This window comes from Polypterus senegalus, chromosome 6 (assembly GCF_016835505.1).
Source record: "Polypterus senegalus isolate Bchr_013 chromosome 6, ASM1683550v1, whole genome shotgun sequence".
In the NCBI taxonomy this organism is placed as follows: Eukaryota; Metazoa; Chordata; class Cladistia; order Polypteriformes; family Polypteridae; genus Polypterus; species Polypterus senegalus.
In genome coordinates, this window is record NC_053159.1 from 94000630 (window position 1) to 94017267 (window position 16638).

Genomic DNA, 16638 nt, shown 5'->3' on the forward strand with positions numbered 1-16638 from the left:
AAAAAAAAGTGCCAGACTGTTTTAACCCTAGTCAGAACAACACTGTTTGGCAGACTAAATGCATTTTTTATACTGTATATCATCAATTATATCTTACTGGAATATGGATCATCTTCATATCCAGTATTCACCTTTATGTCTGTTAAAGAACCTGTGTATCTGAGAGGACTTAATCCAGTTTACTATGTCTGATAGTGCTTGCAGATGTCTTTACATTTGTAGAAAGTTTTGGATATGGTAACGGGTATCTGTAATTTTTCACTTTGGTCTACACCTCTTTTTTTTTATTTTGCTAAAATCTCTCATTTCAGTTTTTAGTACAATTTTAGCCAACTTATTTTTCAAATCTAAGGGGAAATGTCAACATTTTTATGAATCCTGGTTGACCTCAAGAGCTGCTTTGTTTCAGACCCCTGAGCCTTTCTGATGGAATTCATTTGCTGGAAACTTTGGCTGAAAGGATTCATGTAGGCACTAGCACCTTCATCAATATCAGGTATGATATTTCCTAACTGGAGTCTCTTAATTTGGTTCATTAGATACTTAAGAGATGTTTGGCTACAACAGAATAGGAAACGTCACTGTACACATGTCTGTACCTTAAAGGTAATTTCTAATAGAAATTTCGTAAAATTATGTTCTAAGATGAAACACATGCTTGCACTCTGCATATTTACCATTTTGTTGGAGTATCTGGAGAAAACCCACATGAATGTACAAATACCAGAAAGCAGGTACCTTTCAGGAGTTGTATCCAGTTTCTTGGAACTATAAGATACTAGGGCAAACTTTTGCGCCATTGTGCAGTCCACTTAACTCTACAATAATGGCAAATATGCTGCGCAGAAAAACCCTGCTCTTTGGATGCACAGTGGACAGTGAAGTTTGTCATGTGAGAAAAGTATCACCATGATGAAAAAAACATCACTTTTTATTTTGAGGTACTGTCAATAACTATTTTACAAGCAGTCTTTTTTTATTATATTGTTGAGACTGTATTCCTGTTAGTAGTGTCTGAAATGTTCTGTTCAAGATAATTCTGGTAACTGTGCTGAATCCCCCTGTTCCTGTATTTCTTAGTGAATAGCTTATATGTATTAACTGTGTTGTTCTACTTTGTTTAAAGCTGTATCTAGCCATTATCAATCTGATCTAGCCATTATCAATCTGATGACATTATGAAGTTACATTACATCTTAATATTCAGTTATTGTCAGTCCTGTGTAGTCTTCGTAACACAGCTTATATGGTTAAGTATTCCTCCAGTTATCATCAAAACCATTGTCTTTTGTCTTACTCTGTTAATAGTAACAGCTAAACTAAGTGTACGTGTAAATCACTTTTGTTCTGTTTATTACATATAGGACTTTCAAAGTATTTTTATTATGAATAGAAGTCTCTCCCACTGTTGTAGTCTCTATCTCAAATCCTCCAACTCTCCTATGCCAGTCCCATGGTGTTTGACCTTGCTTTTGTGCCCCAGGGCTCCTTTTCTTTTGGTATTATGCTATAAGAAATCATCTATTTTTGCCTTTGGCTGCTGTGTTTCTTCAAATTTTCATGTCATTGCAGTGTTGTGGGACCAGCTCTGACTTTTCGTGTCCGACAGAACAGTCAGAATGTGAGCATTGATGATGTGGCCAGCAGAGCAGGTGCGTGACTTGGGACTTTATGGGGTTTCATGGGGAGATAAACATATTCTTGAAGGGAATTAGACTGAGCACATCTAATTACATTGCGGACAGTTTTGCCACTTGGATGTGTGAAGAGATGAATTAACAAAAGCAGCAAGGCCATTTGTGCCCATTTGTGTGCCACTGTTTTCTTCTTCATACTACATAGACAGCAGTGATTTCATTAAAAAATATATCAATACTGTATAAATATATCAATCTACTATGCTAACAGACTAACTGAGCACAGATTGTTGTCAATTTCCAGAACTCTTATAATCCGCATTGGAAGCAGTTTTGTTTGTGAGAAAGTCAGTTAGTTTCTTATACAGTAAATATCAGCTTTGGAATTGCTGTCTTTCCAGGGTTTTATATAGTGTGACAGTAGAATCTTATTATATATATATATATATATATATATATATATATATATATATATATATATATATATATATATATATAAGGCAAGACACCCATGGAAAGGCAAGACAACCATGAAAAGCACGCGGAAGGGCGTGGATTCACTAAGCCGCCGACAAGTGAGACACCTATGGCACACACAGGAAGGAGCCACGCCCACCAACTTCAAGACCATTGGATACGACGACAACTCGCAGGGCCACACCCACCAACTCGGACGCGACGACACAGAAAAAATGGCGTCATTTATATTTGTCTGTCGTAGAGGGCACATGCAGTGCAGGTCAGGTTAATGTCATGTGTATGTCATGCACCTCCGAGTGACGTTGACTGTTCATAGAGGCATGTTTCTCGCGGAGGTGAATCGCCATATGCAGCATGTGAAACGGTTTGCGAAGGGTATCCCATGGGATCCTTAAAACAATTCTTTACAACTGAGGTTAAAGCACAATGAAGTAAGCAGTCTTTAAAAACCGACTTTTCGGTTACGACGCACGACCGCGTGCACCATAGCAAACTGTTTTACACGCTACATACAGCTATTTGCATCTGCGACAAACATGCATCTTCTTAGATGCTCCTGCACTTTGTTCACACCCCCGTCCCACCTCGCTACTACTGTGGTCGGGTGTCTTGGTGGATTATATATAGAAAGGCAGCCAAACCCGCACAGAGCAATCAAAAGTCTAGAGTTCCATCTTTTCATTCACTTTCTGTTGTATCCTCAAACCCTCCCTTTTTAGACAACTGTGTCTTTCCAGAAGTGTTCAACCATCAATAAATAATTATGCGGTGTTTGTTATGCCGCGGGTTCACTATTGTGTTGTATTTTGCTCTCTCCATTGTTCCATCTTTTCATTCGCTTACTGTTGTATTCTCACATCAACCCGTTTTAGACAACCGTGTCTTTCCAAAAGTGTTTAGCATTCAATAAATACTTATGCATGACATTGAGCGTGTGTCTACCCGGCGGGGTTAAGCCGTTGAACCCAATTCGGGCTGCAAACCATGGAATTCCCAATAAGTACGACTCATACGCTCCCACTGGTTGCGTCCCAACCCTTTGTACACACCCCCCTCCCACCTCGCTACTACCGTGGTCGGGTATCTTGGTGGATTATATATAGAAGAGCGGCCAAAATCGCACAGAGCATTGAAAAGTCTACGTCAGTCACAGGTACATCTGGACTGTGTAAAGACGACGACTCAAGTGACGAGTTGGAGGTGGGCACATGAGCGGGCAGTGCATACTGAACGAGAAATCAGCAGACTAGCATGACGGACGGAGCTGAATGGACGTCCTTCTCCTCTCCTCCTGTTCCAAACTCCGCGCCGTGCACCCGCATCCCTCCGTCTGGCAGGAGAAGGCGCGAGGACGGTCCGCCAGTTTTCAGTCACGAACGATTGTGTGTTGGTTCGTTCCGTGCATTGTTACAATATTGCTTTTCTTGCTGATTTATTACATTACTGATTTTTCAAATGTTAATTTTCTCCCTGTGCTTAAAAATCGTTAAAAAACCGGCCTGATTATGCGGCGTATGGTATGCCGCGGGTTGGCTACTATATATATATATATATATATATATATATATACACACACACTGTATATATATATTTGCTTGCCAAGAAGTCTGCGCTATGCACCAGCCCCTTTGCATCTCTGCCGCTTGCATTTTGAAGAGGGGGCTGAATGCATCCCAAGGAGAAGCGGTCACTCTTAAACAGTGATATAATGGGAAACAAATACAGTTTTTTTTCCCCCTTCTCTTTTCATGATCAGCTGCTACTGCTGCTGTGCCACGTGATCTGCATTTCGCACAGTGCTTCAAACATTTAAAAGCCTGTGCAGCAGTTGTCCTACTCTTTGTCTTTAATTTCCGGCCTCGGGCTTGGTTAAATCTCTTGGCACAAAGTCTTGTCTCGTGGGATGTGAGTTCTTGATATTTTTTAGTTTATAATTTAAAAATGGAATAAGAATCTGAAAATCTAACAACATCACATTAAAGTTCGATAAATTCTGAAAGAATGATACCAAACATATAAATGTAGGTTTTAAAATAAGCCCAATTTAAAGCGTGACAAAAATGTGACATAAAAACGTGACATACAATCGTTACACAAAATCGTTGCACTTTTAGGCTTAGGATTTTATATATATATAAATATAATGCCCAGGAGGACCAGAGGAGGGCTTGTACCTCCTCCAGACCGCGAGGGGGCGTTCGTCCTGGTTACGCTGGTGGCCTCGGGTAGGGGGCATGGAAGCCCAGCCCTGTAGGGGCCCGTGGCCACCGCCAGGTGGCGCCCCAATTCCAGACCATCATCTGCCACATCCGGCCGAGGCAGGAGCCCGGCCGGGACGCCCAAGAGGACCGGAGGAGGGCCTGTACCTCCACCAGACCACGAGGGGGTGTCCGCCCTGGTTACGTTGGTGGCCTCAGGTAGGAGGCATGGAAGCCCAGCCCTGTAGGGGCCCGTGGCCACCGCCAGGCGGCGCCCCGCTGCCTGAACAGCCCTGGAGCCCAGCACTTCCGCCACACAAGGGCGTGTCTGCGGAGGAGTGCCGGGAAGCAGCTGGAGCCCATCCGGGTTCCCATAAAAGGGGCCGCCTCCCAGCAGTCGAGGCGAGAGTTGGGAGGAAGGAAGACGGAGCTAGAGCGAGGATGGGAGGCGACCAGGAGAAAGGCACAAAGACTGGAAGAGTGTGGCCTGGACATTGGGGAATCGGTGCTGGAGGCACTGGGGTATGTGAGTGCATGTAATTGAAAACTGTAAATATTGTAAATAAACGGTGTGTGGTGAAACTAAGATGTCCGTCTGTCTGTGTCCGGGCCAGCTTTCACAATATACATATATACTAGCAGAATACCCGCGCTTCGCAGCGGAGAAGTAGTGTGTTAAAGAAGGTATGAAAAAGAAAAGGAAAAATTTTAAAAATAACGTAACATGGTTGTTAATGTAATTGTTTTGTCATTGATATGAGTGTTGTTCTCATATCTATCTATCAATTGCAAAAGATATAATTTTAAAAAGTAGTATCTGTCTGTATAATAAATTAAATTTTTACATGTATAGAGTGTCTATAAAACAAATGCCACCTATTAATATCTATATATATAATTTACTAAGGGCATGCAAAACACTGAGCACAAGCAAGACACTGAGGGCACGCAAGACATTGAGCACAAGCAAGACAGAGCCCCGCCCGCCAACTCTAAGACCATGAGATATGCTCAACAGAGCCCCGTCCGCCAACTTTAACCCTCCTACCGCGTCATGGGATACGTACGACAGAGCCACGCACACCAAGTGTAACCATCCTCCCTGTGACGATGCGGGTTCTGGCTCCACACTCCCATTGCTGTTTGGAAGCACTTGAACCCAACACCGTCGGTAATATCACCGATGAGCTAAACAGTGAGACAACATTTGAGCAAGGGGATGGTAAAAAGTGCAAAAGTGCTTTTATTTAAAATCAGGCAACAAAAACAAAGTGTTCAAATAAAGTGTAGTGCTTTCATAATTGTTCAAATAAATAATCCATAAAAAAGAAACGTGGAGATAAAATCAATAAATAAAACAATCCTTTTAAAACGAGGTTAAAATGTTCGTACAGGAAGCAGTCATTAAAAATCCACAACAAGCCCGGTGCTTCTTTTAACTTGTGACTCCCCTGCTTCTCCCTGTCCAGGCTTCACAACAGGGGAGCCACTCTCTCTTTGCAGCTGCCATTTTCCCTTCACTCACATGAGACAGGAGACCTCCCGATCCCTGGCTTTGTTCTGGCACTCATCCCAGTCCCTGAGACTTGGTTTCGACCAACAGCCAGGTCGCTCACATTGGGGACTCCACCACCAAGCCTCCCGACTTCCTCTGCCTTTACGGCCTTCTGCGGCTCGTCGCCATCCCCTGGTCACTCCTGCTACCTCCTCACTCAGCAGGAGCAACATCAACTCAAACGCCAGGGTGTAGGCCCAACACCCAGGCCCTCTCAGCTGCCCGCGAGCGCTCGTTCGCTCACTCACCCGCTCTTCGTGGCTCTCTCTCTCTCTCTCTCTCTCTCTCACCGACCTGCTTCCCCTTAACCTCCATCTCCTTCTCTTTTCTTTTTCTGATCTTTTCTTCCTTCTCCAAACTGACTCGCGCTTTTTATAATGTGAGGGGCCATAGCAGCTGTAGCATATTAGCCACGGGAGCAATCATGGATGTGGGCAGTCCCTCACCTGTGCACTCGGTGAGAAATGCCCACACCGCAGATCGCCCCGTGGCTTGCTATGGCCCAACGCCCCCTTGCTAAGCCGCCGTGAGAGCGGTGATTATTTATTTAAAATGGCCTGTGCTAAACGAGCTGTGGACCTACAACACCACACTCCCGAGTCCAGCGTCACTCTCAAGGCACGCAACAACTCACCAAACACAGCCTCAGTCGCTTTCGTCTGTGCAAAAGTCTACATACATCTCTGAGTCACGTTGTCTTTACACCGCACGCAAGACAGAGAACCACGATCGCCAACTCACAGAGCCCCGCGCGCCAACTCTAACTAAGGGCAAGCAAGACAGAGAGCCCCGCCCACCAACTCTAAGGCCATGGGATACTCACACATTTAGTGTATAAATGGATATAAATAATTGCATGTAAACGATTTGCCAAAATCTGTTGTATGTAAACGATGCTGTTTAAAATGTTATTGTTTTTTCATCAGAAAACCCGGTTTCCACGTCTACCTGTATTAGTTTAAATGGCACTTTTACCACTAGGAATAGGGCGGATGCACTGACTTATCGTGTCGACTGGGCAACACAGTGAATGCGGCGTCTGTCTATATATGTCTATGTTTTCCGTAGCCTGCTACTGGAAGGTACTCTCTCGACCATTGGCATTAGTTTCACTCCTTGCTATTTTTGTTATACTGCAACGGTGGTTTCCTAAGCCTTTGTTATACTGAATTCCTTTCTCACCGTTTTCCTTTCTTATTCTTACACCGCTGTATGCTACGGCGGGATTCGGCTAGTATAATATAATTCTCTGTGTGATCTCTTTTATTACTTCTTCAAGCAATTAAGTAGTGGATTTTTTTGCCAGGACTTTGTACCCCCATGTTTGATAGTGCACAAGCCTGGGTAGAGTGATCTTTCTGGTTTGGCCCGAGGCATACTTCATGCTGAGACGAAGTCCAGCTGACCCAGATTAAATTCAACACTGTGCACAGACTGAAAGTTTTCAAAACTTCATGTTCTTTTGCTTTCAGTTTGCATGCATGATCAACCCATATCCAGTATGGACCAACAGAAGAGTTTCCCGGGCATCCTCTTGTAATTTGTCTAATTTTGTCAGAAAAAAAACATTCTGGTACCAGACTGAATTGAAGAAATGGAAAAAAATGTTTTATCGATTAACTTAAAATATTCAGAAAATACATCCATCCATCCATCCTTCCATTATCCATCCATCCATCCATTGTCTAACCCGCTGAATCCGAATACAGGGTCACGGGGGTCTGCTGGAGCCAATCCCAGCCAACACAGGGCACAAGGCAGGAACCAATCCTGGGCAGGGTGCAAACCCACCGCAGTCAGAAGATACATGACTTTTTTAATCTTTTTATGTTTTTTTGTCTTTATGAAACTAAAGGTTATCATTAATTTTTTTCTGAATATGGTGCTGAAAGATGAACTGCTATAGCTAGGGATCTTCAGATTCTCCAACTGGTAACTGCCATGTGCAAGGCTATTGGCTTAAAACCTCTTACTGGAATATTTCCAATAGCATATAAATGAAGTTCCAGTTGAGAAATTCCTGTCATTTTTTTAAGAGCCATTGCCCCATCAACATACAATACCATCCTTTAATTTGTTAGATTAATCACAAACGATGTTGAAGTTTATTAGATTTCTCCTCAATGACTGTCATTTATCTTTCTCCAGGCCAAGTAAACATAGCATATCTGCTAAATGTTTTATGTATTACCCCACTAGGAGAGAGGACTAGCTTTCGAGCCTGGATCTGAATATCTGTCATCTCATTACCAGATGGAATAATTTATGATGCTGTTTCATTAGGCACACGCTTTGATAAGTCCCTTTTTTGCTTCTATTAATTTTTTTGCAAAGATTTCCTAGAGCTATCCGTGAAATTTCATGGCAATGTTATGCTGCTTTTCCATAAGCAAACATGAATCATGTTACCATTATGACTTTTTTCCAAGTTTCCAAGAACAAGCTCTACCAGCATGGTTTGTTCCTGCTCTATTTGTGGAACCTATGTCACATACTGTAGTATATCTCCTTGGTGAGATCATGCGCAGTTGTAATCTCTGATTGATTTCAGAGGCAGTTGCTGTGCGCTCCCATGACTGCTAGTCATATAGTCTGATATATTCAGTGACTGACCTACAGGTGAGAGCTGAGAACCATGAGTGCTCAGCAAAAAGCACAATACATTTAATGCAGCTGTGAGGAATATGGAATGCGGGTGTTTGGCGCATCACAAAAAAATAGAAGCTTGTGTGTCTGATTTCTTGTGTTTTACATACCACAACAGAATGGAAAAAATAGAAAAAAAGTATGGCAGAGATTGCAGCTGATATTGAATGCTTTTGGCTGTTAGAAAGATGATCTTTCAATAATTTGTAAATGTGAAACTGTGCTGGAAAATTGTGACAGACTCATGTAATTTGCCACACCCTGCAATTTCTAGTGTTAATTTAAAATACTGGGGGTGCGAGATCAACAACTGCAGTCATCAAGTTTGACATCCCTTCTGGCTAGAAGTCATGTCATGTGCGACTGGCTTTAATGTTTTTAAAAATGTATTTATTTATTTGGATTTGGATTTTTTGTGCTGTATTCGGCTCTTATGCAAAATAGAGTAAAGACTGTAAAGGACCAATAATGAAGTGCAAAGACCTATTGTGACGATGTTGCGCATCCTGAAAACCTTCATCAATCGTGAATCACTGCATAGTTGTGCATTTAAAAGAACTTGCTTGAAACAGGCAACACACACAGTTTAAAATTAAAAAAACAGAAGAATAAAAAGGCAAAAAAGATCACTTGGCATCATGGTAATTTCTTGCTTCTCGACTATGTGAGTATAGAATGCAGTGTCTAACTAATTAATTGTACACATGAAGCCTCCTATTGTCTCCCTGCTTGTAATGGAAAAACACCTGGAACTAGACTGTCAGTTTGTTTCTGGTTTCTGGTATAAACAGAAAAGCAGGCTTAGATTTCTACTTGTTGTATGGTTTTACATTTGCTAGGTTGGTTGAAAAATATATAGTATATCTTACTACATTGAATCTTCTCAAGAGTCATGGAATTGTTTTATTTTCCTCTGGGTATTTGCCACTAGAATAAATGGAATGTTTCTTTACATTATCTGGTTACATTAGTTAGTAGCCATTCAGCAGAGACACAAAACAGTCCTTGTTACAAACACTGCAGAGAACTTTATTGTCTGCTTATTTCTAGATAGTCGATAGCTTGTCACAAGAGGAACAAAAAACATACCAACTATGTTTAATGACACTCATAGTCTAACAAGAATTAGCTTCAGTCTTTCAGAGTTTTGAGGATATAATTAATTAAAATGAATGTAATACCTTCATTTTTGGCTATTCCAGTATAAAATCGCATTTGCTCCAATGGTAAAATATGTGTCTGCAGTTATTTGGCACCAATAGAACCATATAAGTAAAATGATGTGTGAATATTCACCCCAAGGTATGAAAACAATTATCAGTTAAGTCTTATTATTAAAAAGAACAGTAATATATTCAAAAATTATTCTGTCGAGGAAAATTATTTACAGGTAGCATCATATATATGTGACCTCACAAGGGAGCAAGAGCAAATTAACATTTTTAAAGGAAAAAACTTGTCATCTGACACACATACACAATGTAAAGCCACTCCATACTGAAAATGTATAAATACCTCTCCTGCCTACCCACCTGCATGCTGACCCCAGAGCCATGGTGAATATCAGAGGAGCACATGGTACAGTCTAGAGGTTGCACTACTTTATGTTATGCTTTTTTAACTAAAAACAATAGTCATATCAAAAACTATTATTGGTAAATAGGGGCCAATAAATTAAAATTTACAAAATTTTTGATCCAATTTACAAATATAGTTTTTCATTCATCTTCTGATCCCATTTAATTCAAAGTTAGGGATTATTGAGAGAAAGATTTAGTCTTGTCAGCAAGTCAACAACCAACACAGGACAGCATAGACCAGGGGTCTCCAACACGTTGCTTGCGAGCTACGGGTAGCTGGCAACCCCTTTCCAGGTAGCTCGCCAAAGGGCTAATGAATCCTACATAAATTTGAAAACTTGATTAGTCAAATAAGTGGTGGGCAATCTTTCCAAGAAATCATATGAGAGAAGTCGCAAAATCAACCAGAATGTTCAAGCAAATTATAGAAAAAAACCCGATCTAAATCCATTAAGTAATTCTCTTGTGAAAAGCGGACAGACATACAGACAGACATTGGATTTTATATATTATATATTAGTAAACCTTCAAAATATTGTGCAGTTAAAGCCTCAACGGCATTCTCAGCATTTCTGGAGCTTAGTAGAGCCAGATAATTATAAGAATCTTCACCAAGTAGCTCTGAAAATGTCTGCTTTATTTGAGTCTTCATACCTCTGTGATTATGCCTTTTCTGACATGAATGTTATAAAATCAAAGTTCAGAGCAAGATCGACAGATGAACATTTAAATGACTCCATATAAGTGAACCAAAGTGGCTACACTCCACCATATACCTCTCTTGTTGCCTCCATGCAGTGCCAGTCATCTCACTAACTAAAAAACACATCACACATGCAACTGGACATATGAATACTCTTGTGAAGTGAAACAGTGACATGTAACAAAATGACGAAGAAATAACATCTGTGTATTTGTAATTGCATTGTTTTGTTTTGACAGCATTCATGTTTTAATTCAATGGTGTGAGTTACAGTGTGAGATACACTAGAAAATGCATACAAAAACCACTTGCAGGTGAACTGAATATTTTTTGTGATGTTTTAATGCAAAATGTGAGTCGTGGACACCAACATTTTGTAAATGTTCAGGCAAAACAAGCTTGTTCAGTTTGTTTGGGTTGAAATAAGCGATGACAATAAATGTTAAAAAACATGAGTAGCTCTTGGCCATTTTCATTTTGTAAAAGTAGCTCTCAGGGGAAAAAAGGTTGGAGACCCCTGGCATAGACCCTAAAAGAACATGTAAATTCTACATAGACAGCAATTTTCGGGAATATAAACCTAGTCTACTCGAGTTGTGAAGTAGCAGGACAAAACACCTCACCTATGTGCCAACTTTAAAATAATATTACATTTTAATATCATGTACATAATTTTTTAGAAAATCTGTCAGGTGGCTTAGGTGTGGATGCTATTTGTTGGTAAAGTATCTAGTTGTTAAGGTAAATGGGAGAAAGGTGCAGAAAACCAGTCAAACCTCTCATTTACAGTGCTTCTTTTTCTTTCTTTCTTTCTTTCTTTCTTTCTGTAGTTGCAGAGAAGACTTTCTTGGAATCAGAAACCGGGCTAAAAATCGTGCAGACTGGCGTGGGAGAGGTAGGTGAAGCTGCAGAGCTTGTTTGCATATGTTAGACTGCTATTGTGTCCTGCTGTTTGCATTTGCTGGTCAGAGATGTGTGAAATCTGTTAAAATGATTCATGCAAATATATATGCGGGTAATGGAAAAAAAAGAAATGGAAAAGAAGTCTACATCTTGTTTCAGGTACAGCTTCCTATCTTTGTTGAACATTTTTCAAATGGGGAATTTGTGCCCAGCTTGGCTTTTATAATCCTGCTTGAAGATAGTTAGACTGAGTGTCACTGGGAAGCTGCAACCAGACAAGAAAGACAATGAGTTGATTCCTTAGGGTTCTCCTAATTTTGACCAATTAGCACTTGTACCAATGAATAGTATCTTTTTACATTTCTAATGACTTTCTTTTCCGTAATTGTCACCTAGCTGCCAGTTTTTGCCAGCTTATCTGCCACTAAGCTCCCCAGTGGGATGTGAATCTTTTTAATATTTTGCCTTTTTTGCCTCTTTTGTTAATTTTTTTTTCCATGAGGTTAACTTATTGTAGTTGATTGAGCCAGGGTGTCATGTCATCCAGGCAGGTTAGTAGTTTTCCTTATTAGAAATGCCTTATTGGGAAAAAGAGTGTCATTTGCTTTAAAGCTGTCAAAATGCAGAATAGGGTAAGATAGTTATTTGAAAGACTGAGCGGCTCTGAATTTGGTCAAGAGCTTACTGTATATGTGTTTGCAAAGAATCAACTGATGTGTTGCATTGAATATGACAAAGCTTCATTGTATGCATATAAGTCACAGTCGTAAGTTTTTAATGTAGACTACCGCATACTTACTGGATCTGCTCCGTAAATTAATTACATGCCATAACTCTCCTTTGCTTTAACAGGAAAAATAAGGGTCAGGTTTGCTGCTTGAACACAATATGGCCTGATGGCCTGTGCAATGTATTGAATAACAGTTAACAGTGAACCGAACCTCAAGGAGGTTTAAAATCTGCTCAGCATCAATTCATTGTGGGGAATTGAATGGGGCTAAGGAAGAAGGAGAGGTTTTAATTTTGGAGAATGTGATAGACTTTTGAGGTAATGGAACATAGGAAAGTTTGGAAATCAACCCACTTGGTAGACATGAACAAAAATGTTAATATAGTTTGACCTAGGGCATTGGGGTGGTTTTATTACAATTTTCTTATGTTTTTGCTCACACATTCCCACTTAAGTTTTGATTATTCTTAAAGCTCTGTGGCATTTTTTCCCGGACAATAAGATCATATAGGAGGTGTTGGTTTTATACTGAGTATTTTTCTTCCAGAGATTCTACTTTTCACCCACTGTTCAAAGCCCTGCTATCAGGATGATAAATATCAGCAAAAGGCTCAATTTCAGCATGACAGTAATAGAGTATGTTTGGCAAAAGACTACTATCCAATCTAGAGAGTTTCCTGAAGTCACCTTGACCTACCAACCTCCTGTAAATGATGAGAAAATAAAGAGATGGATAGACAGACACTTTAAATATAACAAGATAAGCCTGAGCTCTTCCCCCAAAATGCTGATTTGTTTTTGTTGTAATGGAGAATATTGGTTAACTTACTTGAGCTGCACATATTAAGGATTTTTTTCATAGTTTTTAAAGCTTATTAATTTAAAATAAATGAAAAAATGAACCCTGTGTAGAATAAATTATGGAGCTATGGCTGAAGCTGAATTAAATTATCTGCTGACTCGCGCAGTTTAGGTTGCAGTAAAAAGCAGAAGGCACTGTCCTTCTAACAGCAGCATTACTAGCTGGTATGAGAACAGTGTACAGTTGCATTAACCAAGCATTCTCATTCCAAAAGACTAAATTTGGGTGAGTTACAGAAATGCAAACTTAGCATTCTTTGTGCCACAGGTGTTTTAGACCTTTCTTTCTCCATATCATCGACTTTTCAAAAATATCTATCTACTTTATTTGGAGCCATTTCTTCATAATATACAGTATTTATCCATTTAAATGGTGAATTTATGTGTTTCCAGTACTCCGAGGTGTGAAGTTGAAGTTGGAAGTACCCTAGTAGTATTTTATAAAAGCAGATGTTTTGATGTAACAAGAGTTTTGGAGTGTAGTGACAGTAGGCAACCCTGTCTAAACTGCATGATTTTTATGCCTATGGGAACCATTTTGCCATGATTATAGGGCTAGAATTTTGTGAAAAGAGTATACAGAATCCAAATAGGAGCATTATTTAATAGATACGAATGGCAAATACACTTTTCAAATATATATTTGTTGAGAAGTCCTTTTTGTTTTTTTAAATTATCTTATACAGTATATGGTGTGAGTAATTCATTTCATTAACACTCTAACATTGCAGTAACCTGCAGCATGGAATTGAATCACTGTTACCTCTTAATAAATCATATCTCAGTGGTAATTCATGCAGATTTACGTGGTGTATTCAAGAGATGTGAAATGGCAGAAAAAGATGTTACAGTGGTATATTTTAAGTACCTTCTAAACGATTGGCTAGATAACATGGCTTGGTGGCTAAGAAAGTATACTGCAAACCTCAAAGCTCAGATTCATTATCTACTAATATCTACTTACTAATACTCACCGTTGAGAGTGAACAAGTTATTTAAACTTTCTGTGCACCTGCATAACAGATATATCCAAACAATTGTTCTGTTCTTTATTCTTGTACTTGTAAAGTGCCTTGGCATGGTGTTCATTATTGAAAGCTGCTACATAATGTGAAGTTTGTATTTTCCACCTCTAAATGGGGAAACATGCTTTTTAATTGTGTTGACATCACATCAGACCAATTCACGTCTGGCTCCTGTTCTTATTTTGTATGCTATTTAGCTCTCAGCTGCTTTAAACCTCTGAAGATCATATGACTTTGCCCAAATGTTCAATCATTTTGGGTGCCATTACCTTAAAATGACCCAGTTTTTATACTGCACAGTTTGGTTAAGCAGATGAGGCCCCTTTAAATAATATGACGACCTACAAAATCTGAAATTTTCTATAAAAGAAAAGAGTGAATGAGTCCCAAGTTATAGTTTTTATTCCTATATTAAACTTGTGCATAGGTATAATACAGGCAAAGTATACTTTTTACTGGTTTGAATAGTATTTATAAACTACCATATTGTGTTTCTGGTCTGCATATAACTGATCGGCTATCCACTTTACACAACAAATACACTGATCAGCCACAACATTAAAACCAATGATAGGTGAAGGGAATAACACTGATTACCTCATTACATTGACACCTGTCAAGGGTGAGATATATTAGGTAGCAAGCAAACAGTCAGTTTTTGAAGGTGATGTGTTGGAAGCTGTAAGTGTAAGGATCTAAGTGACTTTGACAAGGGCCAAAAGGTAATAACTTAGATGACTGGGTCAGAGCATCTCCAGAGTGGCAGGTCTTGTAGGGTGTTCCTGGTATGCAGTGGTTAGTACCTACCAAAGATGGCCCAAGGAAAGACAACCAGTGAACTGGCAACATGTCATGGGCGCCCAAGACTCACTGATGCATGTGATGAATGAAGGCTAGCCTGTCTGGTCTCTTCCCACAAATTGCTGAAATATGTAATGCTGGTTATGAGAAACAGATATCAGAACACACAATGCATCATGGTTTGCTGTATATGGGCCTGTGTAGCCACAGCCCAGTTAGAGTGCCCATGCTGACCCATGTCCACCACTGAAAGCTCCTACAATGCACCCTTGAGCATTAGAACCTTGGCAAGCATGGTATTCCCTGGTGGCAGTGACCTATTTCAGCAGGATAATGAACCCTGCCACACTGCAAAAATTGTTCAGGAATGGTTTGAGGAACATGATAAAGAGTTCAAGGAGTCGACTTGGTCTCACGTCACAACTTACAGACATAAACTATTTACTGCTAACGTCTTGATGCCAGCTACCACAGAACACCTTCACAGGTCTAGTGCAAGCCATACCTCTATAGGTCAGAGCTGTTTAGGTGGCACGAAGGGGACTTACAAAACATTAAACAAGTGCCTGATTGGTATATGATTGAATGAAGAGAGAGATATGAAAAAGTAACTGCTGTTTTTTGTATATTTTTTTATATTGGCAATAAAAATCCTTAAATCCATTCATTATCTTAACTGATTATCCAAAGCAAATCTTGGTGAATTCACAAGCCTGACAGCCATATACCCTCCCCTAATAACTTCACAAATTGACCCTATATATTGTGATATTTAATTTAAAATCCTATACTGAATGAGGACATACACCAGTGACTATGCTTGAAGGTGTGCTGGACACCCCATTAGTTTATTTGGTGAGTTCACTTTTTCAAGTGCAATGACTTAGGAGTAAGATGTTTACCTAGTTAGAGTGTGATTCAGGATAACACACCAGTCCATCAAAGGGCACACTTATGTATTCACCTGCACACTGACGCTTAAGAATCACCAGGTACAGTAAATAAACATGTGGGAGGAAACTAGAATATGTAGGTAAATGCTGCAAGAACCATAGAAGAAAATATCAAGATGCTATGCAGTGACTACACTGGATCCCTGGAGCTAAGAGGCTGCAGTGCCAACAACTGTGCCAGGTGGCATGCATCATTCAATCCATATTCAGTTTTGGCTTTAAGTGACTTGTATGTACAGAATAATGCATCTTTCAAAGATTTGTGTTTTGACATTTGGTGCACAGCCTACTCAAGAAACTTTATAGAATTATGCAATGTAACCGTGCAGATTTTAAGACCTTGTTTTTAAGAAAATAACTTTTTACACATTTTATCATTTACTTTGCTTAAATGGCTCGTTTATTGGAATTTATGAAGGCTCTCCCCATTCTTTTCGATCTGCTCCCGGATTGGCGAAGAGTTCAGACAGAACTGTAGCAAAAAATATTTAGCACGGCCGGACTTGTTAGTTTCACCACACTAACTCATACCCCACCGCCTCAAATCCACCCAACTGCCGATGCCA

The 16638-nt window shown here is 39.8% G+C and overlaps 1 protein-coding gene across 1 annotated transcript in view; it reads left to right on the top strand.

Moving 5' to 3' along the window:
* The window catches only part of LOC120531269 (receptor-type tyrosine-protein phosphatase-like N), a 119905-nt gene that overhangs the window by 56304 nt on the left and 46963 nt on the right, over positions 1 to 16638 (top strand). The window contains exons 10-12 of the mRNA XM_039756525.1: positions 410 to 496; positions 1573 to 1652; positions 11630 to 11694. Coding sequence (XP_039612459.1) covers positions 410 to 496; positions 1573 to 1652; positions 11630 to 11694 — 232 coding nt within the window. The remainder of the gene's footprint in view (positions 1 to 409; positions 497 to 1572; positions 1653 to 11629; positions 11695 to 16638) is intronic.